The sequence below is a fragment of the Mytilus trossulus genome, chromosome 2 (assembly GCF_036588685.1).
Source record: "Mytilus trossulus isolate FHL-02 chromosome 2, PNRI_Mtr1.1.1.hap1, whole genome shotgun sequence".
Lineage (NCBI taxonomy): Eukaryota > Metazoa > Mollusca > Bivalvia > Mytilida > Mytilidae > Mytilus > Mytilus trossulus.
In genome coordinates, this window is record NC_086374.1 from 60,607,975 (window position 1) to 60,632,904 (window position 24,930).

The following is a 24,930-nucleotide window of genomic DNA, read 5'->3' on the forward strand; positions in this document are numbered from 1 at the left end:
GCAAAACGCAATTGTACGCTAAAATATTCGTTCCATTGCTGCGGTGTATCATATATATACACATTAAGGGGGGGGGGGGGGGGTAATGAGTATTAACAGAGGAGAGGCGATGATTCAAAAGTTATTTAACGAGCACCAGTATATGATATGGGAAAGTATGAAGATCATCTGTTTTATTCATTTTCATTTTATTATATTGAGCGTTGCAAATTTTGAATCAAGGAAGTATTTGTGTTTTAATTTTTTCTTATTTTTCTGTAAGGGAAGAAGACAATGTATTTGCTTTCACATTTTCTGGGTTTAAACAGTGCAACATTGTTATATTGAAGAGTAGGGGAGGGGTCGGTTTTAAGTCTTTTAGGGGCATTTTATTCGTCTGACTACTAGATGTATTTAGAATATTTTGTAGTGTTGTTTCCTCCGACCTGGTGGTATCATAATTTAACCAATCATATGTCCCGAAATTCTAAATATATCTCAAGAAAAGTCCAATTTAATAAGTGTCGTTGCATGTAGGATAATTGTCCGACATTCAACGACTATTGTTTAAATATGTCAAAATAAAGGATCCCTACAACAACCTTTCGTCAATTTGTAAGAAAGCTCTATTCCACACACAGGTTTTAATAGTTGAATATGCGGTATGGGCTTAGCTCATTGTTAAAGCCGTACGATGCATATATGACCTTGTTGTTAATTTCTGTCTCATTTTGGTCTCTTATGGAGAGTTGTCTCATTGGCAATCATATTAAAAACAACTTCTTGTTATAATAAGTTTCCGAAATGTCCACTATTCTGACAAATATTCATATTAGCACGGGTGTATATTTGCTATTTTTTGACTACAAAATGAAGACTAAGTTTCGACTTTTTGATTATTTTTTTTAATATTTCAATTAAGATTAAAAAAAAAAATAATTAAAAAACATAAATGTATCTCGTTGACAATTTTGATTACACCTTGAGACTAAGGGATTGAATTGTCTCAACAATAGACCGTAATAGACTTTGATATCTCCTTTGATTTGGTAAAACATAGTTCCTGGTGCCTGTTTACCTCTCAAGATAACAATGCTAGCATAGTTTTCTCATTGTCACATGATAAATATTTTAACATGGACGAATGGCTTATCTTAGAAAAAAGGGGTTCCAGCAAGTAGAAAAACTCTTACGTTTAATGACAATGCCCATTTGACATACCTTAAAGCTAATGTAGAATTAACATTTCTTAAATATGTAACCGAAAAATCCTGTGTACAATTACAAATCAGCCTGCATTCTGATAATTTTAACAAATGCTATTGTCATCACTAAAATCAAGGACTTTGGCTTAGTGTAAACCATATATAGATATTTTTTAAAGAAAATAATCTTTTATATTTTTGTATTTTTTTTGCTGTCAAGAACAAAAAAAGCTGAAGACGTTTTATTAATTTGTTTGAATTTGTGTAAGATTTTTACTTGATTTCGTCATGATATTAGTATACTATTTGTCACTGGACTATAAACACCATTCATCAACCTTCAACAAAAATTTGTACTTCCAGGATTACTCAAGGTGTTAAAACATTTTTCATATGATATGATAAACGTGTGTAGAATAAAACTGAAGGCGGAGTATAGAATAATATGACACAGTTGTTAACCTCAAGCATTCTCGTTTCTTTTGTCGTAACCTATTAGATGGGACAGTTTAAGTTCTTATACAATAATCGTGTTAAACCGTTTTTAACTGTCATTATGCTACTGACTTTAATGGTCACTTTGACCATAAGTCATAGTCAAAGTAACCATTAAATTGTAACACCTCGGGACTGATCAAACATGATATCTTGGAAATAATTATCGTGTAGTTCGATTGGAACGCAGTCTTTATTTAACTTCTATATTTCACCCATTTGAAACTAGTCCAAAAATTAAAGCAAACTGCCCGACTTGTCAGACTTTTCATTAGTCCCTCTTGTTCGTTCCACAAACCGGTATATAGCTCACTATGCGGTATGTGCTTAGTTTATTGTTGATTCGAAAGCCGTACGATGACCTTATTGTTAATTTCTGTGTCTTTTTTGGTCTCTTGTGGAGAGTTTTCTCATTGGCAATCATAACACATATTCTTTTATAATGGATTCAATATTTAAAATCTATATTTGATGATATAGGTCTTAGTCTTAAATGGAACGATCAATTAGTTGTAAATATTGATTGGTTAAAAAGTATGGTTAAACAGCGATTAACAGATCAGTACTATCAGCATTGGTTCTCGCAGATACATAATGCATCTTGGGGTGATATCTATTCTTTATTCAAACTCTCGAGTTTGGGTTGGGACCGTATACATATATCTATTGCGATTTTTACCCAAGGACAGTAGGCGGGGATCGCGTGGGAAAATAGAATATGTACATTATGTAATGAGGGAATAGGGGATGAGTTTCATATATTGTTTACCTTTAATCATGCTGATGTTTCTGCTCTTAGATCAAAGTTTATACCAAATTACTATGCATGTAATGAATCCAAGCAAGAACAAATTTACTGGCTTGCTGTCTATATGTAACGTACAAGTTAAAAGGAATTTATCAATTTTCGTGAAGAAAATTATAAAATACTTAATCTAATTATACCAATTGTCTTTTATAATATAGTACTGTATTTGTGATTCGTTTGTCCTGTCTCGCTATGTATTATCGTAATATGACCCAGATATACAATTAAACAACTATTTAATTTCAATTGTTTGTTTGTTCATTTCATCCATGTATTTGTAATAATATCAATTCTAATAGTCAAACTAAAAATAAAGATTGTGATTAATGTTTGTTTAAATTTAACCAATATCACAGTGTAGATACTATTCTGTACGCTATCCGGAAGTCGCGATTTTCGAAGCGAGGGTTTCAAACTGGCTAACAGAACGGTTTTGTTTTGGTGCTTTTTCTCATCATTTGTTTACTCCTATATCTATAAAGTGCTTTGCACATCTTAAATGTATGTATAGCATCATAAATATGAGTATTTGTAACAAAACCATGCAGTAGAATATAAAATATACGTGTGCATCACACCAACTTCATAGAAAAAAGTGAAATCGATTGACAATTATGCTCTCGTAGTACAAAGCAGTTAATCTTTTATTGCAAATATTTGCATCAGTTTACAGTTAAATATATACTGTTTCAATATTCCTACCGTATTTAAGTAGAATGTTCGTATTTCAAATAAAAAACATGCTTTCCTTGAGGATCCCAAAATAAATTACTGTACGATCAGTCAAAAACTGACTGTATTCTAGTAGCGATTTCAGATGTTTCGTCTGTATGACCAGTCGTGATTTTGAAGGAAAAAAACAACGGCAATTTGAAGGTATATACGTGTCAATGTGATATTAGGATTGTGTCCATGGAACTATAACGTGTAATTTCTTTCATTAGACAATACAAATATATTTCTGATGATTTTTGTAGACGGCAAAATAATTATATTTTTGTTCCGTCAGTCTTACTTAAAATCAAATGCCTAAAAAGCAATACATGATTCGCTTGTAGACTTTGTATTAGTGTGTCGTTGCAGTTATCTGTTTAACTATTACATTTTTAAAGACTTTTTACACCGTCTGCCGTTGACCAATTGTGATAACATACATCAAGCCTGTCTCTTTTAAAATGACAAAAATAGATAGAGAAAGCTTTGTTTAAAAACTTTAGGTATTGATGAAAGAATTCACGAAATTATACCCCGCCACTTCTATGGTCCATGTTTTGGAAAAAAATAAACCACCACTGAGAAAAACTAAATTAAAGGTGCCCAGGGGCATCATTTAATAACGAATATGAGGAAGTTTTATTAATATATGGTAATGTTTTTGAAAGTTGCGTATAGTAAACGGGTACCACCCAATAAGGTAGTGGAAAAGTCCATATCATGGAAATAGAAAACTGATGAATTTTCGAAAAATCAAAATAAGAGGTGCACAATTGAATTAAATGATAATGAATCTGAAAAAGATTCATTAAGTTATGACAAGTGTCTGAAGGAAGTTGTGGATATAAAATAGGTACGCCCAATATAAGGTTATGACAAAGTCCGTATTTTAGATATAGAAACATCAGAAATATTTTTACCAAAATGCGAAATAGAAGGTCCATAATACATTAATTGATTAAAAATGGAGCAATTTAACAATTGGTTTTGGAGGTCACGGTTCGAAAGACCTGATGGGTGCCCCCATATAATGCAATGTTCAAGTCCGTATTTTATTATAGAAACCCCATAAAAGATTTTTAATAAAACTCGAAATACATTCCTTTTTTTTTTATATAAATAAGGCCGTTAATTTTCTCGTTTGAATTGTTTTACATTGTCATTTCGGGGCCTTTTATAGCTGACTTTGTGGTATTGGTTTTGCTCATTGTTGAAGGCCACACGGTGACCTATATTTGTAAGTGTCTGTGTCATTTTGATCTCTTGCGGACGGTTGTCTCATTGGCAATCATACCACATCTTCTTTTTTATATTATCATTTATGATACGGAATCGGAGAACAAATAATTAATAGTTATACCAGTGACGGATTCAAGAAAATTGGGATCCGGCGGTTTGAAACTCTTTTTTTAACTTTCAATGCATTTGTATGGGAACATATATTGGGAATCCTCTTTTCTCCTGAATTGGCCCCCCTCTCCATTTAAAAATGTCTGGAAACCCCAATGTATATTAAGTGGTTTATGAGGAGATGCGCTAACAAAACCGGCGAAACATGTTGTACCGGTCCAACGGACGAACGGAAAGACGGACTTCATTATCACTATAAACCACCGATTTACAAAGTGGTGTACAATTGAGTGTGAAAGAGACAGATCTACATCCAAAACAAAGTGAAGGAACTGTGATCAATTATATGCTACAGTACGGCCTCGAATGTTTGTAAATACATGCATTTGTATATAACATTTAAATCTGTGTGCATTTGTACAGTTTTAAGTATAACCGAGGACATTTCTGAAATAAAATTAACGGTACCAATTTTCTCGCACCAGATGCGCATTTCTACAATACATGCTATTCAGTGATGCTCGTGGCCAAAATATTTGAAATCCAAATCTAATTATATAAAGGATGAAGAGCTATACTCCAAAAGGTCCAAAAAGTATAGCCAAATCCGTGAAAGGAATCAGAGCTTTGCATGAGGGAGATATAAATTCCTTAATTTATAATAATTTCTAATATTTTGTAACAGCAAATTTTAATAACAAAAACAATCCGTATTTTCATGCCAGTACTTTGGTACTGGCTACTGGGGCGATGATACCCTCGGGGACTAATAGTCTACAGAAACTTACATAAACAAACAAACCTTCCTCTTATTTCAGCAACATTCAAACATCCTTATACTTAATGTAGTAAGTCGAGTACACCCTATCAAGCTAAACATGTTTGATAAGTTTTCAGGATGTGATTTTTTTAACATATATTTGTGTTATTTAGAAAAATGTCATCTTCTAATGTATCGTAAATAACTTTGAAATCACCACTAGAATACAGTGAAATAAAGACTGATCATACAGTTTCAAAATATACAAGCGGGACTGATCGTACAGTGAGAAATTCAAACAAGTGTAATTTTCTTATTTCTGGCTTCATAGATCTGGCTGAAACTTTTACCACCACTTAAAATATACTTTATTTAGTAAAGAAAGACTGGTTTTTACGTTAATTTGTACAGTAAGGGTGCAAAAAGATTGTTTTTAGGTTCACCGACTGATTTTCCTTAGTGATGCACTTGAAAATCTCTTGATTAAGGCAAAGATACGAATAATGAATGTGCTAAAAATAATTATAAACCATTTGTAAATATCGATGTCAGCTGAATTAATCATCAAGCAATGTACAGATGAACATCTTACCGTTTAATATAGCATATCCAACAAATTTAAAATGTGATCCAAAAAGTTCTCGCTTCGAAAATCGCGACTTCCGGATAGCGTACAGAATAGTATCTACACTGTGAATATGACCCTATAACACTTACGATCAGCTCGTACTGGATCATACGCGTATACTCATACGGTCCGACTGTTCGCGTATGGTCGGACTACACGAGTATACGTATACGGACCGGACCGTACGCGTATACGGTCCAAATACTCATATGGTCTGGATCATATATATTGTTCTCTTGTACACAAGTATGTGTCTGAGGTTATGAATAACATCTTGAAATCTTGAATCTTTTATACTAGTAATCAGGTTTCGAAATGTCCACTATCCTTACAAATATTCATGTAAACACTGATCTATATTAGCTATTTCTTGACTGCAAATACTAGTATAGTTTTCGACTTAATGATGATTTTTTTAATACTTCAAGATATTTTTTTTTAATATTTCAAGATATTTTTTAAAATTTTTTAATACAATGTATTTTAAGATATTTTTTTAATTTTAGAAACATAAATGTATCTAAAATTGAGAATGGATATGGGGAATGTGTCAAAAAGATGCAGAGAGAAATTCCGCACCCGGAGGCGTCCTTCAGCTAGCCCCTAAACAAATATATACTAGATCAGTGATAATGAACGCCATACTAATTTCCAAATTGTACACAAGAAACTAAAATTAAAATAATACAAGACTAACAAAGACCAGAGGCTCCTGACTTGGGACAGGCGCAAAAATGCGGCGGGGTTAAACATGTTTGTGAGATCTCAACCCTCCCCCTATACCTCTAGCCAATATAGAAAAGTAAACTCATAACAATACGCACATTAAAATTCAGTTCAAGAGAAGTCCGAGTCTGATGTCAGAAGATGTAACCAAAGAAAACAAACAAAATGACAATAAAACATATTAAAATAACAACAGACTACTAGCAGTTAACTGACATGCCAGCTCCAGACTTCAATTAAACTGACTGAAAGATTATGATTTCATCATATGAACATCAGACATAATCTTTCTCGTTAGGGGTTTAGTATCATACCATCATAACACATATGAGTAGAACATAACCCGTGTCATGCCAATAACTGTTTTTTTAATAAATGTGTTTAGTTCCGACTAGTTGACTTTTTTTTTAATTATTTAGAAAGCTATACTTTTAGAGATTAAAGACTAAAGGGATTGCATTAAAAAAAATAGTAATGAATATAAATTTTCAACTGGTTTCCATGACAATACGCCGGAACTTAATTATCTGTAGTTTAATTTGTCCTTTGTCCCCAGAAATAGAAATTCAATACTTATTTACGATACACATTCTGACGGTAATTTTAGAACAAATATCAATACTCATCAACGTGTGAGCTACAGATGTGTAATAAACCCCAAATTAATATGAAAATCGATTTTTGTCCTTCGAAAACTTGCATATAATTATGCTTTCAAATAATTACAAAATCTGTTATTTATCCTTTTTATCTAATATATAATTATGATATCAAATAATTACAGAAACTGCTTATTCTTTTTATTTAAAGTTTAACTATCCTTTCATGTTTGGTTAAACTATACGACAAAACTAACATGACTAATGTAATTCAGAAATATGCTGTAATGTTGTCTCTGATTTGCAGAGTGGTAACAATCATGACATCTCGACTTAACAGTAAAAATTAATCAGTTTCTTTTTTGAAAACAAATTTTGCATCGATTGTTATGTTATACGCAGAAGAATATTCAGATGACCCGTATAAGCAGTAGTTGTCCAAAAAAGACGATTCGAAAGGAGTTGTATGATCGTCTGCAGTCTTCGGAGGTCATATCATTATTGTTCATTAGATGACGCCTCGACTAAAATGCACACGAAATTTATATATATATATATATATACATCATCGAGGACATGCATTGTTAACTGTTTATTACAGACTTATTACAATTTTAATATACGTTTTCGAATGTAATAAATCAAATATGAGAATTTGAGTCATAATGGGGAACACAGCTTTGACAACTAGTATCCCTTTGAATCACTTTTGAGTTTTTGCCTATTATTCAAATATCTGGCAGTTGAGCAATTTGGTCTTTTATCAGTTTCTTTTTTAGCGGCTACTATTACTAAAATAGTGCTGTAACGAGACAACAACGCGTATATAATAATTGTTCATAGAGTTTTTTCCAATTTCCAAATGCGTATCAACTAAACTAAACATTTATATTCCTTAAACCATTTTGCTAAGTGAGTCCATATACGGTTGGAAGGTTGAAATTTTTACATTTTGTTTGGCAAACTCGTGACTTCCAAAACTTTTTATCAATCGGTGTACGTACCCATATGCACGAAGACGGAAGTCTTAGGAACTTTCTATTCACTGTGAAGATATATAAACCACAATTTGAGTTTGTACCTGTTTTTAGAATTAATATATACATAACTTATGTTTTATAATGTTAAAAAACTTTTATATTTTTAATCGGGAAATATATTTTAAAATATGAGTAGCACTGATATACCATGCAGTTGTTCCTGATGGACTGAAAGTTCCTATGAGAGTGAGCTATATGGAATTATTTTTCATTATTTTTTTTTTAAAGTTGTCAAAAAATCATCTCTGTTTCTTTTCATTTCAGAATGTCGTCACAGGATTTTCTTTTATAACAAGATTACCACGTGGTGAACTTTATTTATACTCTGCAGTAGCCAATCCAGATGAAAGATGGGGAAATTTTACAAGTATTACAATAAACTTATGGGACGGATCTCAGAATAAGAATTTTGATTGTTGTATTTTCAACAAGAAAACAATGGATAATTTTGTAACGAAAGAAGCTTTCATTAAAAACGATTTTGGATATTCTCCTTTCACTGCACGTCAGTACCAGTGCCAGATTCCCCAATGCATTATGAATGCAACACATGTTGGAATGGTCGAACATGGTACACCGTGTTCTGCATTTATGAAAACAATACCGGTGTTTTATCCGAGCCGGGAAAAGGGAAAACTAGCTCTTTGTGCTAAGATTGCTTACGGAACTTTGTCACCACAACGACTTATTGAATGGTTTGAATATCATCGATTGATGGGGGTCGATAAAGTTCTTACTATGGTCCAATATCTTAACGAAGATGCATACAAGGTGCTTTTGTATTATCAAAAACTTCAATTTGGAGATATTGACGAGTTTCCATTGCCACTGCCAGGCAAAGTAATCGGTAAGTTTATCTGATCCTTGCTGAAATCATCAAAAGCTTAGACTAAGAACAGAAATACAAAAGCTTTGTTACTTTCCTTTGTAAAGAACTTGTTTTGATGTTGTTTTAGAACCATTGAATTATTTATCCTTTCTTTTTTCTCTGAAGTTTAATATTGCATGAGCTTGATCTCTTTCGTTTGACAGCGGGATTCCAAAATCAGGTAAAAAGAAAGTCATCTGAAACGAAAGCTGAGCTTACTTTGTAGCTCCCGCTATAAACAAATTGTACAAAGATCAACTAAAGTTTTACAAGAGTCGTCCTGAATATATATGCAATATTTTATACTAAACATTAAACTAAATCAGTAAATCTTGTGCGTGAGGTGCTATAAAGACGATAGTGTCTATTTTCTTGTATCTGACACAAATAATTTAACTCATTAGAGAAAATGTTGATATTTTGTGTAGATTTTAATACTGCATGAAACTTGTTCTATTTATAGGTTTTCCAGACAGAGGTTTTGAGGAATACCGCTTCACACTGCCTCAATGTTCACACGACAAACAAGTTGGTGTTTACAGCTGTCAAGAAAAGTTACAGGGATACGATTATGTTGGTGTGGTAGACTTCGATGAGTACATAGTCCATGATAATTTAAAGAGTTATAAAGATATTTTAAATGTATGTACAACTCTTGCTACATACTAACAATGACCACTGCCCTTTCCTCGATCTTGATATCTATATCACTAACGGAAAGCTGAATACTAAAATTTATGATAAAAGGGATGATTTTTCATTTCCTATCGTTAATTATCCGTTTTTAGATGGTGACGTTCCCTTGTCACCATCTTACGGTGTTTATATATCTCAACTTGTATTACAATGTGTATGTAACAATGTTTTAGATTTTAACGAGAGAAATTTATGTATTACTGAAAAATTATTACACCAGGGATTTCGATATCACAAACTAGTCAAAACATTTACTAAATTTTATCATCGGTTTAAAGACATCATTCGTAAATATAGCTCAACATGCAGACTTCTTATACGTTCAGGTATTTCACATCCAATTTTTTATGGAAATATTCTTTATAAAGCACAAAGGTGTCAGTATTCACCTCAGAAACTTACAAAACCTTTGAATAGACTTATTAAGAAGGGATATAATTACGATACTGTTGTCAAGTCATTAAAGATTGTATATTTTGGCGTTAATATTGAGTCACTGATAAGGTCTTTGCGTCGGAACTAAACACATTTATTCTAAAAACAGTTGTTGGCATGACACGGGTTATGTTCTTCTCATATATGTTGTGATGGTATGATACCAAACCCCTAACGGGAAGGATTGTGCCTGATGATCATATGATGAAATCATAATCTTTCAGTCAGTTTAATTGAAGTCTGGAGCTGGCATGTCAGTTAACTGCTAGTAGTCTGTTATGTATTATTGTCATTTTGTTTATTTTCTTTGGTTACATCTTCTGACATCAGACTCGGACTTCTCTTGAACTGAATTTGTGCGTATTGTTATGCGTTTATTTTTCTATATTGGCTAGAGGTATAGGGGGAGGGTTGAGATCTCACAAACATGTTTAACCTCGCCGCATTTTTGCGCCTGGCCCAAGTCAGGAGCCTCTGGCCTTTGTTAGTCTTGTATTATTTTAATTTTTAGTTTCTTGTGTACAATATGGAAATTAGTATGGCGTTCATTATCACTGAACTAGTATATACAGCTGAAGGACGCCTCCGGGTGCGGGAATTTCTCGCTACATTGAAGACCTGTTGGTGACCTTCTGCTGTTGTTTTTTTATTTGATCGGGTTGTTGTCTCTTTGACACATTCCCCATTTCCATTCTCAATTTTAATAAAGGTTGAATTACAGTACAAAACTTATTATCTTGAGCATAGCTATTCTTGCCGGCTTCTCAATGATTGTTGCAACTTCAAGTTTTTAATTTGAAGACGGGATTTATACTGGTAATACAACTTATTTTCAAGATATATAAATAAAGAATAAAATCGTGGAATCTTATTTAACTATAGGAAACAAAGGTTTAAAATTGACTTTATTTATTTAAAAGTATTTGAAAGTGGTTCATTTAAAAGAGTTTTTTTCCGAATTGCTACTAACTTTTAAGATACTGCAATGTTATAAAAGTTTATATTTTTTAACATTAAATAGATGCTGATTTTTTTTTTTAGAATGAACTGATGCCAAAATACCCGAATGCAGCTGGGTTTACATTTAATGTCTCTTTCTTTATTCTGGATTGGGGAGAAACCGGAAGTGGCGATTTATATCTTACTAAATACGTACAGAGAACAGAGCCTCGAGTAGAATGTTTTAAAAATATTTACATTCCCAATAGGGTATCTGATGTAACAACACACACATTTACAGCTAAATCTCGATACAAAAGGTAATGCCTTGATCTGAATGTATTATATTATGTCGATGTTGTGTGATAAATAACCATAGACCACATAGAATCATGTTTTCTTTTAATATTCGCTGTTTGTAAGGAAGTTCATTTATTACTAAGTAGAACGTCCAGAGAGAAAATTTGGAACTCTTGAAAACAGGTATCCCATCTGTGTTCCAAGTAAAAGAGATGTTATAGGGAAAATCTTCAGATAAAGGTCCACCTGGCTCAGATAGTTTGCGGTAAATTTGTCCATCGTATATATCTTCAATTCCATCAATTTTTTTCTTTTTTCGCACAAACCTTTCTTGTAATGATGTTATAAATCCTGATCTTTTCTTGAAGTTTTTCAATTGATCTTCAAGTGGAATTTTTATGAAATAGCCTTTTGATTTCTAATCTTTCAAACTTTTATGACAATTCTCTGCAGAACAAGTTTTATCACTTTCACTAACACTGGACATGCAACTTTTGCAAAAGAAGTGTTTTTACCTCACCTGGCCTAAAAGGCCATGTGAGCTTTTCTCATCACTTGGCGTCCGTCGTCGTCGTCGTCGTCGTCTGTCGTCGTTAACAATTTTTCAAACATCTTCTCCTCTGAAACTACTGAATGGATTTGAATGAAACTTAGCATGATTGTTCCTTAGTATATCCTGCACAACGTGTGCGCTTCGATTTTTGATCCGTCAAAAAACATGGCCGCCGTTACTTAAAATAGAACATAGGGGTCAAATGCAGTGTTTGGCTTATATCTCAAAAACGAAAGCATTTAGAGCAAATCTGACATGGGGTAAAAATGTTCATTAGATCATGGAAGTATTATATTGACACCTGTCAATATAATACTTCCATGATTAGATGAAGATCTATCAGCCCTGAAATTTTCAGATGAATCAAACAAACCATTGTTGGGTTGCTGCCACTTAATTGGTAATTTTAAGGAAATTTTGCAGTTATGGTCATTATCTTGAATATTATTATAGATAAAGATAAACTGTAAACAGCAAAAATGATCAGCAAAGTAAGATCTACAAATAAGTTAATATGACCAAAATTGTCAATTGACCCCTTAAGGAGTTATTGTCCTTTAATGACAATTTTTCACAATTTGTTCATCATATTTGCTAACTTTAAAAAATCTTCTCCTCTGAAACTGCTGAATGGATTTGGATGAAACTTAGCATGATTGTTCCTTAGATGATTATCCTGCATAAAGTGTGTGTTCGATTTTTGATCCGTCAAAAAACATGGCCGCCGTTACTTAAAATAGAACATAGTGGTGAAATGCAGTTTTTGGCTTATATCTCAAAAACGAAAGCATTTAGGGCGAATCTGACATGGGGTAAAAATGTTCACTAGGTCATTATCTATCACCCCTAGAATTTTCAGATGAATCAAACAACCCATTGTTGGGTTGCTGCCACTTAATTGGTAATTTAAAGGAAATTTTGCAGTTTTTATACGACCGCAAATTTTGAAAAAAATTTCGTCGTATATTGCTATCACGTTGGCGTCGTCGTCGTCGTCGTCGTCGTCGTCGTCGTCGTCCGAATACTTTTAGTTTTCGCACTCTAACTTTAGTAAAAGTGAATAGAAATCTATGAAATTTTAACACAAGGTTTATGACCATAAAAGGAAGGCTGGTATTGATTTTGGGAGTTTTGGTCCCAACATTTTAGGAATTAGGGGCCTAAAAGGGCCCAAATAAGCATTTTCTTGGTTTTCGCACTATAACTTTAGTTTAAGTTAATAGAAATCTATGAAATTTTGACACAAGGTTAATGACCACAAAAGAAAGGTTGGGATTGATTTTGGGAGTTTTGGTTTCAACAGTTTAGGAATTAGGGGCCAAAAAAGGGTCCAAATAAGCATTATTCTTGGTTTTCGCACAATAACTTTAGTAAAAGTAAATAGAAATCAATGAAATTTAAACACAATGTTTATGACCACAAAAGGAAGGTTGGTATTGATTTTGGGAGTTTTGGTCCCAACAGTTAAGGAAAAAGGGGCCCAAAGGGTCCAAAATTAAACTTTGTTTGATTTCATCAAAATTGAATAATTGGGGTTCTTTAATATGCCGAATCTAACTGTGTATGTAGGTTCTTAATTTTTGGTCCCGTTTTCAAATTGGTCTACATTAAGGTCCAAAGGGTCCAAAATTAAACTTAGTTTGATTTTAACAAAAATTGAAACCTTGGGGTTCTTTGATATGCTGAATCTAAAAATGTACTTAGATTTTTGATTATTGGCCCAGTTTTCAAGTTGGCCCAAATCGAGGTCCAAAATTAAACATTGTTTGATTTCATCAAAAATTGAATAATTGGGGTTCTTTGATATGCCAAATCTAACTGAGTATGTAGATTCTTAATTTTTGGTCCAGTTTTAAAATTGGTCTAAATTAAAGTGCAAAGGGTCCAAAATAAAACTAAGTTTGATTTTAACAAAAATTAAATTTTTGGGCCTCTTTGATATGCTGAATCAAACATGTACTTAGATTTTTTATTATGGGCCCAGTTTTCAAGTTGGTCCAAATCAGGATCTAAAATTATTATATTAAGTATTGTGCAATAGCAAGTCTTTTCAATTGCACAGTATTGTGCAATGGCAAGAAATATCAAATTTCACAATATTGTGAAATTGCAAATTTTTTTTTAATTAAGAGTTATCTTTCTTTGTCCAGTATAGTAAGCAAGAAATATCTACAAGATTTTTTTTTAATTGGAGTTATCTTTCTTTGTCCAGAATCAACTTAAATCTTTGTTATATACAATATACAATGTATATTCACTTTTTACTACCAACTGATAAATTTAAATAATCTTTACCATTCAGTGATAACAAGCAGTTTTTTTACATCTCAATATTTTATGATGTATTTAAATGAGTAGTAATTGTTGCAAACTCGAATATTTTAATTGAAATTAGTTTTGGAATAAGGGAAAGGGGGATGTGATTAAAAAATTGGGTTCAATTTTTCTCATTTGAAATTTCATAAATAAAAAGAAAATTTCTACAAACATTTTTTTGAGAGGATTAATATTCAACAGCATAGTTGCTCTAAGAGAAAACAGAAATTTTAAGTTCATTTGAATGCATTCATTCTGTGTCAGAAACCTATGCTGTGTCAACTATTTAATCACAATCCAAATTTAGAGCGGAATCCAGCTTGAATGTTGTGTCCATACTTGCCCCAACCGTTCAGGGTTCAACCTCTGCGGTCGTATAAAGCTACGCCATGCGGATCATCTGGTTGGTCATTATCTTGAATATTATTATAGATACAATTAAACTGTTAATAGCAAAAATGTTAAGCAAAGTAAGATCTACAAATAAGTCAATATGACCAAAATTGTCAATTAACCTATTAAGGAGTTATTGCCCTTTAAAGACTTTTTTCACAATTTGTTCATCATGTTGACTTACTTTAGAAAATCTTCCCCTTTGAAACTGCTGTATCAATTTCAGCCAAACTTAGGCTAAATGAGTTTCAGAGTTTCAGAGTATCTAGTATAAATTTTATATTTCATTTCCTTGTATGTCAAGAAACATAGCTCCTATGGCTAAAATAGAACATAGGAGAAAATGATTTTGTTTTTGCTTTTGAAGAAAATAGGACGATTCAAAGAACATTTAAATAAATTGAAAAGCCAAAATAATCATTGATGAGAGATTAAACCAAAAAAAATCAGGTGAGCGATTCAGGCTCTTGAGAGCCTCTTGTTTTAGTGGGGTATGAATTTCTTTGTAAACCGGGATGTGGATCATAATTCTCAACTATGCATCCACCGATTTTTAGAGTGTAGGAAGGCATGGTTGCATATATAAAGGTTGAACGTTATTAGAGCTTGCAGTCAGTGTTGCACACGTGATGCACCTGATTGGGAGAATTATTTGGTGCAACATGTAAATGTCTTGCTTTAATTCAACGTCTGTTTGTGTTGTCTATTTCACGTGTATAACATTTTAAGTGCCCTATTCTGTACCGAATTTTATTGTTTGCTCTTATGTACTTTAAACTTTCCACTAATTGAGATTTACAAGGGATGGAAAGCGTTCCCTCCAGGGAATCGATTACATGAGTAATGTACCCTGTATAGTAAAAGAAGTATACAAAATACAAATACATCATAATACTATTAGTTATCTTGGTGTAAGGGGTGTACAGAATATTACACCGTTGTTGAAACGAGTAAAATTCCGTACACCCCTGATTACACAAAGATAACGAATTTATTTTTTTATGAAAATCCCTTTACTCATTTTGAAACCAGGATGTATAATTGAAAAATGGTAATGAAAAATTTACAGCTTACCATTTTTTCAACGTCCATTTTGCTGCGCATTGTCAGAGACTTTTGTCTTAATTTTTCGAAAAAAATTAGAAATATTTTGTGTTCTTTAGGATTTTCCGGAGAAAAAAAAAAAATTATTTTTGAAATTTTTGTCATTTTTTTTTCTTATTTTTTTAATTTTTATTATTATACGACCGCAAATTTTGAAAAAAATTTCGTCGTATATTGCTATCACATTGGCGTCGTCGTCGTCGTCGTCGTCGTCCGAATACTTTTAGTTTTCGCACTCTAACTTTAGTAAAAGTGAATAGAAATCTATAAAATTTTATCACAAGGTTTATGACCACAAAAGGAAGGTTGGTATTGATTTTGGGAGTTTTGGTCCCAACATTTTAGGAATTAGGGGCCAAAAAGGGCCCAAATAAGCATTTTCTTGGTTTTCGCACTATAACTTTAGCTTAAGTTAATAGAAATCTATGAAATTTTGACACAAGGTTTATGACCACAAAAGAAAGGTTGGGATTGATTTTGGGAGTTTTGGTTTCAATAGTGTAGGAATTAGGGGCCAAAAAAGGGCCCAAATAAGCATTATTCTTGGTTTTCGCACAATAACTTTCATTTAAGTAAATAGAAAAGAATGAAATTTGAACACATTGTTTATGACCACAGAAGGAAGGTTGGTATTGATTTTGGGAGTTTAGGTCCCAACAGTTTAGGAATTAGGGGCCAAAAAGGGACCCACATAAGCATTTTTCTTGGTTTTTGCACCATAACTTTAGTATAAGAAAATAGAAATCTATGAAATTTAAACACAAGGTTTATGACCATAAAAGGAAGGTTGGTAATGATTTTGGGAGTTTTGGTCCCAACAGTTTAGGAATAAGGGGCCCAAAGGGTCCAAAATTAAACTTTGTTTGATTTCATCAAAATTGAATAATTGGGGTTCTTTGATATGCCGAATCTAACTGTGTATGTAGATTTTTAACTTTTGGTCCCGTTTTCAAATTGTTCTACATTAAGGTCCAAAGGGTCCAAAATTAAACTTCGTTTGATTTTGACAAAAAATTAATCGGTTGGGTTCTTTTATATGCTGAATCTAAAAATGTACTTAGATTCTTGATTATCGGCCCAGTTTTCAAGTTGGTCCAAATCGGGGTCCAAAATTAAACTTTGTTTGATTTCATCAAAAATTGAATAAATGGGTTCTTTGATATGCCAAATCTAACTGTGTATGTAGATTCCTCATTTTTGATCTTGTTTTCAAATTGGTCTACATTAAAGTCCAAAGGGTCCAAAATTAAACTTAGTTTGATTTTAACCAAAATTGAAATCTTAGGGTTCTTTGATATGCTGAATCCAAACATGTACTTAGATTTTTGATTCTGGGCCAAGTTTTCAAGTTGGTCCAAATCAGGATCCAAAATTATTATATTAAGTTTTATGCAATAGCAAGTCTTTTCAATTGCACAGTATTGCGCAATGGCAAGAAATATCTTATTGCAAAATATTGTGAAATAGCAATTTTGTTTTTAATTAGAGTTATCTTTCTTTGTCCAGAATAGTAAGCAAGAAATATCTAATTGTAAGAATTTTTTTTATTTGGAGTTATCTTTCTTTGTCCAGAATCAACTTAAATCTTTGTTATATATACAATATACAATGTATATTCACTTTTTACTACCAACTGATAGATTAAAATAATCTTTACCATTCAGTGATAACAAGCAGTTTTTTTACATCTTAATATTTTATGATGTATTTAAATGAGTAGTAATTGTTGCAAACTCCATTAGAAATTTTAATTGAGATTAGTTTTGGAATAAGGGAAAGGGGGATGTGATTAAAAAAATTGGGTTCAATTTTCTCATTTGAAATTTCATAAATAAAAAGAAAATTTCTTCAAACATTTTTTTTGAGAGGAATAATATTCAACAGCATAGTGAATTGCTCTAAGAGAAAACAAAAATTTTAAGTTCATTAGAACACATTCATTCTGTGTCAGAAACCTATGCTGTGTCAACTATTTAATCACAATCCAAATTTAGAGCTGAATCCAGCTTGAATGTTGTGTCCATACTTGCCCCAACCCTTCAGGGTTCAACCTCTGCGGTCGTATAAAGCTACGCCCTGCGGAGCATCTGGTTCAAATCTAAAATTTTAAGTGTATCGTGTAAAAGATATGAATAAAGTTTCAATGCAGTTTCTTTATATAGAGGGATTTAGGTCAGCTAAAAAAGTAGGAATAAGATGGGGAAAAAATAAATGCTGTAATTGCATGTTTTTTTTTAACTCAAACAAATTTTTATAGTGGCATCATTATGAAATTGCAAATGGTGTTTTCAAGCATACATTTAATCCCTCTAGAAGTAATATTGTATGTATTAGTTTTTATACGACCGCAAATTTTGAAAAAAATTTCGTCGTATATTGCTATCACGTTGGCGTCGTCATCTGCGTCGTCGTTGTCGTCGTCGTCGTCGTCGTCGTCGTCGTCGTCCGAATACTTTTAGTTTTCGCACTCTAACTTTAGTAAAAGTGAATAGAAATCTATGAAATTTTAACACAAGGTTTATGACCATTAAAGGAAGGTTGGTATTGATTTTGGGAGTTTTGGTCCCAACATTTTAGGAATTAGGGTCCAAAAAGGGCCCAAATAAGCATTTTCTTGGTTTTCGCACTATAACTTTAGTTTAAGTTAATAGAAATCTATGAATTTTTGACACAAGGTTGATGACCACAAAAGAAAGGTTAGGATTGATTTTGAGAGTTTTGGTTTCAACAGTTTAGGAATTAGGGGCCAAAAAAGGGCCCAAATAAGCATTATTCTGGGTTTTCGCACAATAACTTCAGTTTAAGTAAAAAGAAATCAATGAAATTTAAACATAATGTTTATGACCACAAAAGGAAGATTGGTATTTATTTTGGGAGTTTAGGTCCCAACAGTTTAGGAATTAGGGGCTAAAAAGGGACCCAAATAAGCATTTTTCTTGGTTTTGGCACCATAACGTTAGTATAAGTAAATAGAAATCTATGAAATTTAAACACAAGGTTAATGACCATAAAAGGAAAGTTGGTATTGATTTTGGGAGTTTTGGTCCCAACAGTTTAGGAAAAAGGGGCCCAAAGGGTCCAAAATTAAACTTTGTTTGATTTCATCAAAATTGAATAATTGGGGTTCTTTGATATGCCAAATCTAACTGTGTATGTAGATTCTTAACTTTTGGTCCCGTTTTCAAATTGGTCTACATTAAGGTCCAAAGGGTCCAAAATTAAACTTCGTTTGATTTTAACAAAAATTGAATCCTTGGGGTTCTTTGATATGCTGAATCTAAAAATGAACTTAGATTTTTTATAATTGGCCCAGTTTTCAAGTTGGCCCAAATCGGGGTCCAAAATTAAACTTTTTTGATTTCATCAAAAATTGAATAAATGGGGTTCTTTGATATGCCAAATCTAACTGTGTATGTAGATTATTCATTTTTGGTCCCGTTTTCAAATTGGCCTACATTAAGGTCCAAAGAGTCCAAAATTAAACTAAGTTTGATTTTAACAAAAATTAAATTCTTGGGCCTCTTTGATATGCTGAATCTAAACATGTACTTAGATTTTTGATTATGGGCCCAGTTTTCAAGTTGGTCCAAATCAGGATCTAAAATTATTATATGAAGTATTGTGGAATAGCAAGTCTTTTCAATTGCACAGTATTGTGCAATGGCAAGAAATATCTAATTTCACAATATTGTGAAATAGCAATTTTTTTTTTAATTAGAGTTATCTTTCTTTGTCCAAAATAGTAAGCAAGAAATATCTTATTGCAAGAATTTTTTTTAATTGGAGTTATCTTTCTTTGTCCAGAATCAACTTAAATCTTTGTTATATACAATATACAATGTATATTCACTTTTTACTACCAACTGATAAATTTAAATAATCTTTACCATTCAGTGATAACAAGCAGTTTTTTTACATCTTAATATTTTATGATGTATTTAAATGAGTAGTTATTGTTGCAAACTCCATTAGAATATTTTAATTGAGATTAGTTTTGGAATAAGGGAAAGGGGGATGTGATTGAAAAATTGGGTTCAATTTTTCTCATTTGAAATTTCATAAATATATAGAAAATTTCTTCAAACATTTTTTTGAGAGGATTAATATTGAACAGCATAGTGAATTGCTCTAAGAGAAAACAAAAATTTTAAGTTCATTAGAACACATTCATTCTGTGTCAGAAACCTATGCTGTGTCAACTATTTAATCACAATCCAAATTTAGAGCTGAATCCAGCTTGAATGTTGTGTCCATACTTGCCCCAACTGTTCAGGGTTCAACCTCTGCGGTCGTATAAAGCTACGCCCTGCGAAGCATCTGGTTTTCTTTTTTTTCTTTTTTTATCTCTTTATTTTGGTTAACATTTTATTTTTAATATTTTTTGGCAAACTTTTATTTATCCCGGGGTGAACCAGGGTGGGTTGTTATTTACACCGGGGTAATTAACTAATCAGATTGCTGTATTTTTGCTCCATAAGAAATAATTAATTTTATTATCATTGTAGGTATCTACTCTCAGAACACAACACGGTGATACATCACTACCGAGAGTGTCCAAAAGTTGCTCAATGGAAGAATTGTATGACAGATCCAAGAACTACAGATCTTAAGATGGAAAAAATTAGAACTGAAATGACTAAACGAGTAAAAGCTGTACAAAAACATCTAGGAATTTATAATTAAGTAATGTGGTACAATGTTTAAGTCTGGCAACCTGTCTGCTTTTGTATCGGTGAATAAAAAAAGTTAAACTGCGAACTTGATGCGACATGGGACGGATTGACGGACGGACATACAGAGGTAAAACAGTATACCCCACTTTTGGTTTGGTAAAGCTGCGGCATAGATAGTACAATATCGGCTTTAACTAATAACCATTTATTACTAAACGGAATTGAACTCATAAGTTACACTATTTTGACTTTTGGTACGTTTTTCCTCATGCATAATAATGCAAAACATGTTTTTGTTCGAAAAATTACATGTAAAAAATGCCCAAAATATCGACATATCTGGTAAAATCAAACCAAACTTGACTTACCTAAATGAACTGATATATCATAAATAACAAAACAGACATACCGTGATTTTCAAATATATTTCAATTGACCATAAACATAATCAAATAGATCAACAATAATCTTCAAATATATGGAAGCTGACCAATCAAATATGACCCTCAGACCAATTATGTGTATTCAAAATACCTTCAAAAATCAAAAAAATGGATTTTTATATCCAATGTATGAAATTCATAATTTATTTTATATTTTCAAGTGTATTAATGCAGACTTAAACATTGGAATTTCATGTAGTCGAACCTTTTGACCAAAGACACATGTATTGCCTACATTTGAAGATTTTGTGCGTATATTGTGCCAACGTATCTCTATGTGTTCCGTCAAACCGAAGTTCTCCAGGAAACATTGTTATAAAACGTGAATGCGAAAATATCGACATAAATTTCCAGCTGGAACACTTTATTCCGCTAGGAACAAAAACTGTGATATTTGTTCCATTAGAAAAAACATTCCAGAATATTCGTTTCGTTAATATCATCATCATGAAGAAATTTCTTTTTCATAACAATCCCAGTAATTTATTTGTCGAATTGCTCTGTTATTTTTAATAAATAAAATGTAGTTGATCGTCCGAGGTTTCTTGGATTCATAGCATGCATATTTCTTTCCCTTGGTGTATTAGTGTAAGTGTCATGATCTGACTGGTTAAACGTCAAAGGAGCGTTGGGCTAACATATAGCTTCTCATTTATTTGAGATATATTTCTCTCATAATTATCCACTGTCACTCCTTCATTGTATAAATGTTATTGTAGTTAGTCTTTAATTTGTTGCCATAACCATTTATTGTCAATGTGTTTAGTGCTAATAAAGTTATCTCTTATCTCTTATAGCAACAGATTGTACCCCGGTTACAAGGGTATTATTGTCTGCATCTGCATATTTTTATTTACAAAATGCACATTCAAACGGAATCTGTCTTAGTTACCGCAGACAATAGAAGTTCACTGGCCATATTTCTAAACCCGTCAATCCCTTATTTTCAAGTTGTGCACTTTAAAGGTAATTGTGGTGCCACTGAGGTCTCTGTTAACCACAGTGGGGATGATACTGGGAAACAAACATTTCCTTAATAGCGTCCCCGATTCTGTAGGAAAAGATAAAACTTTTTAACATGAAATACTTTATTGAATGGAAAATTTCTCATGGGTATTAACTTTCGAAAGGTGTCTGATGTGTATTATTTGAAAATTGCAAATTGAATTTGTATATGTTTAAATGCAATCTGTTATTGTCCTCATTTTGAAATTACATGAAGCTTGTATCATTTTAGCATTAAGACGTATTTAAAAGATACCTGAACTTGTTTAAAAGTCAAATCTTTTTCACAGTGTTTTTATTTAAACTTTCATTTTTTTCCGATATTACGCAATGCAAATAATAATACAGATGCACCTTTATATATAATTCATCTTTAATAAGGTTCTCAAACTATTTTAACTCCATTTCTCTCAAGATAGATTGAAAGATATGTTGTTGAAGAATCAATCTAATTAAAAAAGGATCTCCGGATCGAGATTTAAGTTTAATTAGAAAATTGAAGGATACGTATCACACGCCCAGTAGTCAGCAATGTGCTGACATGAATAACCATTGATATGGTCATATTTATAAATTTTTGAAATACTAAGGCTTTTCTACCTCAGGAATATATGACCTTAGCTGTATTTGGCAAAACTAATTGAAATTTTGGTACTCAATGCTTATCAACATTGTATCTTAATTGGCCTTTTTGTCTTTTTTTGGATTCGAGCGTCACTGATGAGTCTTTTGTAGACGAAACGCGAGTCTTGAGTAAATATAAAATTTAATCTTGATATCTATGATGAGTTAATTTAAAACCACTGGGTCGATGCCACTGCTGGTGGAGTTTTTATTCCCCGAGGGTATAACAAGCCCAGTAGTCAGCACTTCTGTGCTGACATGAATTAACATTGATATGGTCATATTTATATATTAACTGTTTTCAAACTTTTGGAATTTTTGAAATTCTTAAGCTTTTCTACCTTAAGAATAGATTACCTTAGCTGTATTTGGCAAAACTTTTAGGAGTATTGGTCCTCAATGCTCTTCAATGACATACTTTATTTGGCCTTTTTGATTTTTTTGGATTCGAGCGTCACTAAATTACAAAATTTAATCCTAGTATCTTTGATGAGTTTATTTCATTTCTGGTGTACAAATAACATATAATATATAATCGCGTCAGGAGCAAACTCAATGGTGTTTTTTTATGCAGGGATTTTTTATTCAAATGTTGAGGAGAATGTCTAAAAGTTTATCATAAAGTTGATTTTAGAGTCATCATGTTATAAAAAGAACTGGTGTATAGAATGAAGGTGTAGCTTCCAAGAGTTGTCTCCCCATTTACAGTGAGGCTCAGGTTATACCCTGTCTCTTTAAGTGTTGTCCTATTCAGTTCAACCAGATGGTTTTTCATCCGAAGTAGGTTATTAAATAACCATATAAGTACTATTTGGAACAGAAGTCACAAGTGTGAGATCTATGGAAAATACATCACCAGGAACACCTAAACAAGAGAACTACACATAGAAGGTTTTAAAAGAAGTACACAGAATACTAAAACATGAAAGCTACAGATACAAGATTTAAAGAACCACCTTGAACACCAGAATATTAGAACTGCGACATTAGGTTTTATAAAATCCATAGGAACACATAAACAAGAATCGAATATGATTAAGTGAGAACACGAATTACTTCTGGTATATCATAGATTGAAGTATATAATACTTGTATCGCAATGTATTGCTACATCCATTATACATTCTAAATAATGGCAAAATTAGTATACTGGTGTTCATAAGTCATCAATCGATAAAGAGAAAAAAAATCCTGGTTACAAACTAAAACCGAGGGAAACACATCAACTATAAGAGGAAAACAAAGGAACGACAGGAACAAAGACGACACTTCAAGTGCAACAAAAACCAGCGCCAATAGTGAAAATAATGTCTCATGCAGAAGAGACATAGTATTTTTTAGTCATATGGTCTACTTTGAAAACTATTACACCATTGGGTCGATGCCTCTGCTAGTGGACAATTCGTCGACGGGGGTATCACCTGCCCAGTAGTCAGAACTTCGGTGTTGACATGAATATCAATTAAGTGGTCATTTTTATAAATTTCCTGTTTACAAAACTTTGAATTTTTCGAAAAACTCTGGATTTTCTTATCCCAGGCATTAATTACCTTAGCCGTATTTGGCACAACTTTTTGGAATTTTTGATCCTCAATGCTTTTCAACTTTGTATTTTGTTGGTTTATAACTATTTTGATATGAGCGTCACTGATGAGTTTTATGTAGACGAAACGCGCGTCTGGCGTACTAAATTATAATCCTGGTACCTTTGATAACTATTGCTAGGAATAGTTTCTAGTGCCTTAGAATTGTTCTTCACTGAATTTGTCACTATATTGGCACTTACAAATTTGTAAAATGTTTTGGGTTTACTTTGGGACCAACCCCTCAACCACTTAATACAGAAATACCAGCCGTTGACTTGTTCTTCTCGGTTGTAGGTTGTCTAGTTCTAACTCGGCTAGCATTTTGGTGACTGACCCCTCTTCTCTAGACCTATAGTCGCCTGTAATTAATCTAGCTGCTCTGCGTTGTTTTCTTTCCAACTGATTTATATCATGTTGTGTATATTGGTCCCATAACATGGCACCATATTCCATAGTTGATCGTACTAATGATATATATGCGGTCTTTTTGCAATCTTTTGGGCAGAAGAGTAGATTTCTTCTTAGAAAGCCGAGTGTCGAATTGGCTTTCTTGGCTACATTTGAGACATGCGTGGTCCATTTTAGGTCTTCTGATATTTGTCAGCCTATGTATGGGTTGTGTTGGACTTGTTGTAGTACATGTCCGTCTAGGCTGTACATCTTCTGGCTTTTGTTCTTAATGCTAAGTATA

At 32.5% G+C, this 24,930-nt stretch overlaps 1 protein-coding gene across 1 annotated transcript in view; it reads left to right on the forward strand.

Moving 5' to 3' along the window:
• Positions 1-21,560, forward strand: part of LOC134707693 (uncharacterized) — a 43,178-nt gene extending 21,618 nt beyond the window's left edge. The window contains exons 3-6 of the mRNA XM_063567684.1: positions 8,569-9,151; positions 9,636-9,814; positions 11,345-11,562; positions 20,414-21,560. Of these exons, the coding sequence (XP_063423754.1) occupies positions 8,569-9,151; positions 9,636-9,814; positions 11,345-11,562; positions 20,414-20,591 (1,158 nt within the window). The 3' untranslated portion in view covers positions 20,592-21,560. The remainder of the gene's footprint in view (positions 1-8,568; positions 9,152-9,635; positions 9,815-11,344; positions 11,563-20,413) is intronic.
• Positions 21,561-24,930: the final 3,370 nt, after the last annotated feature.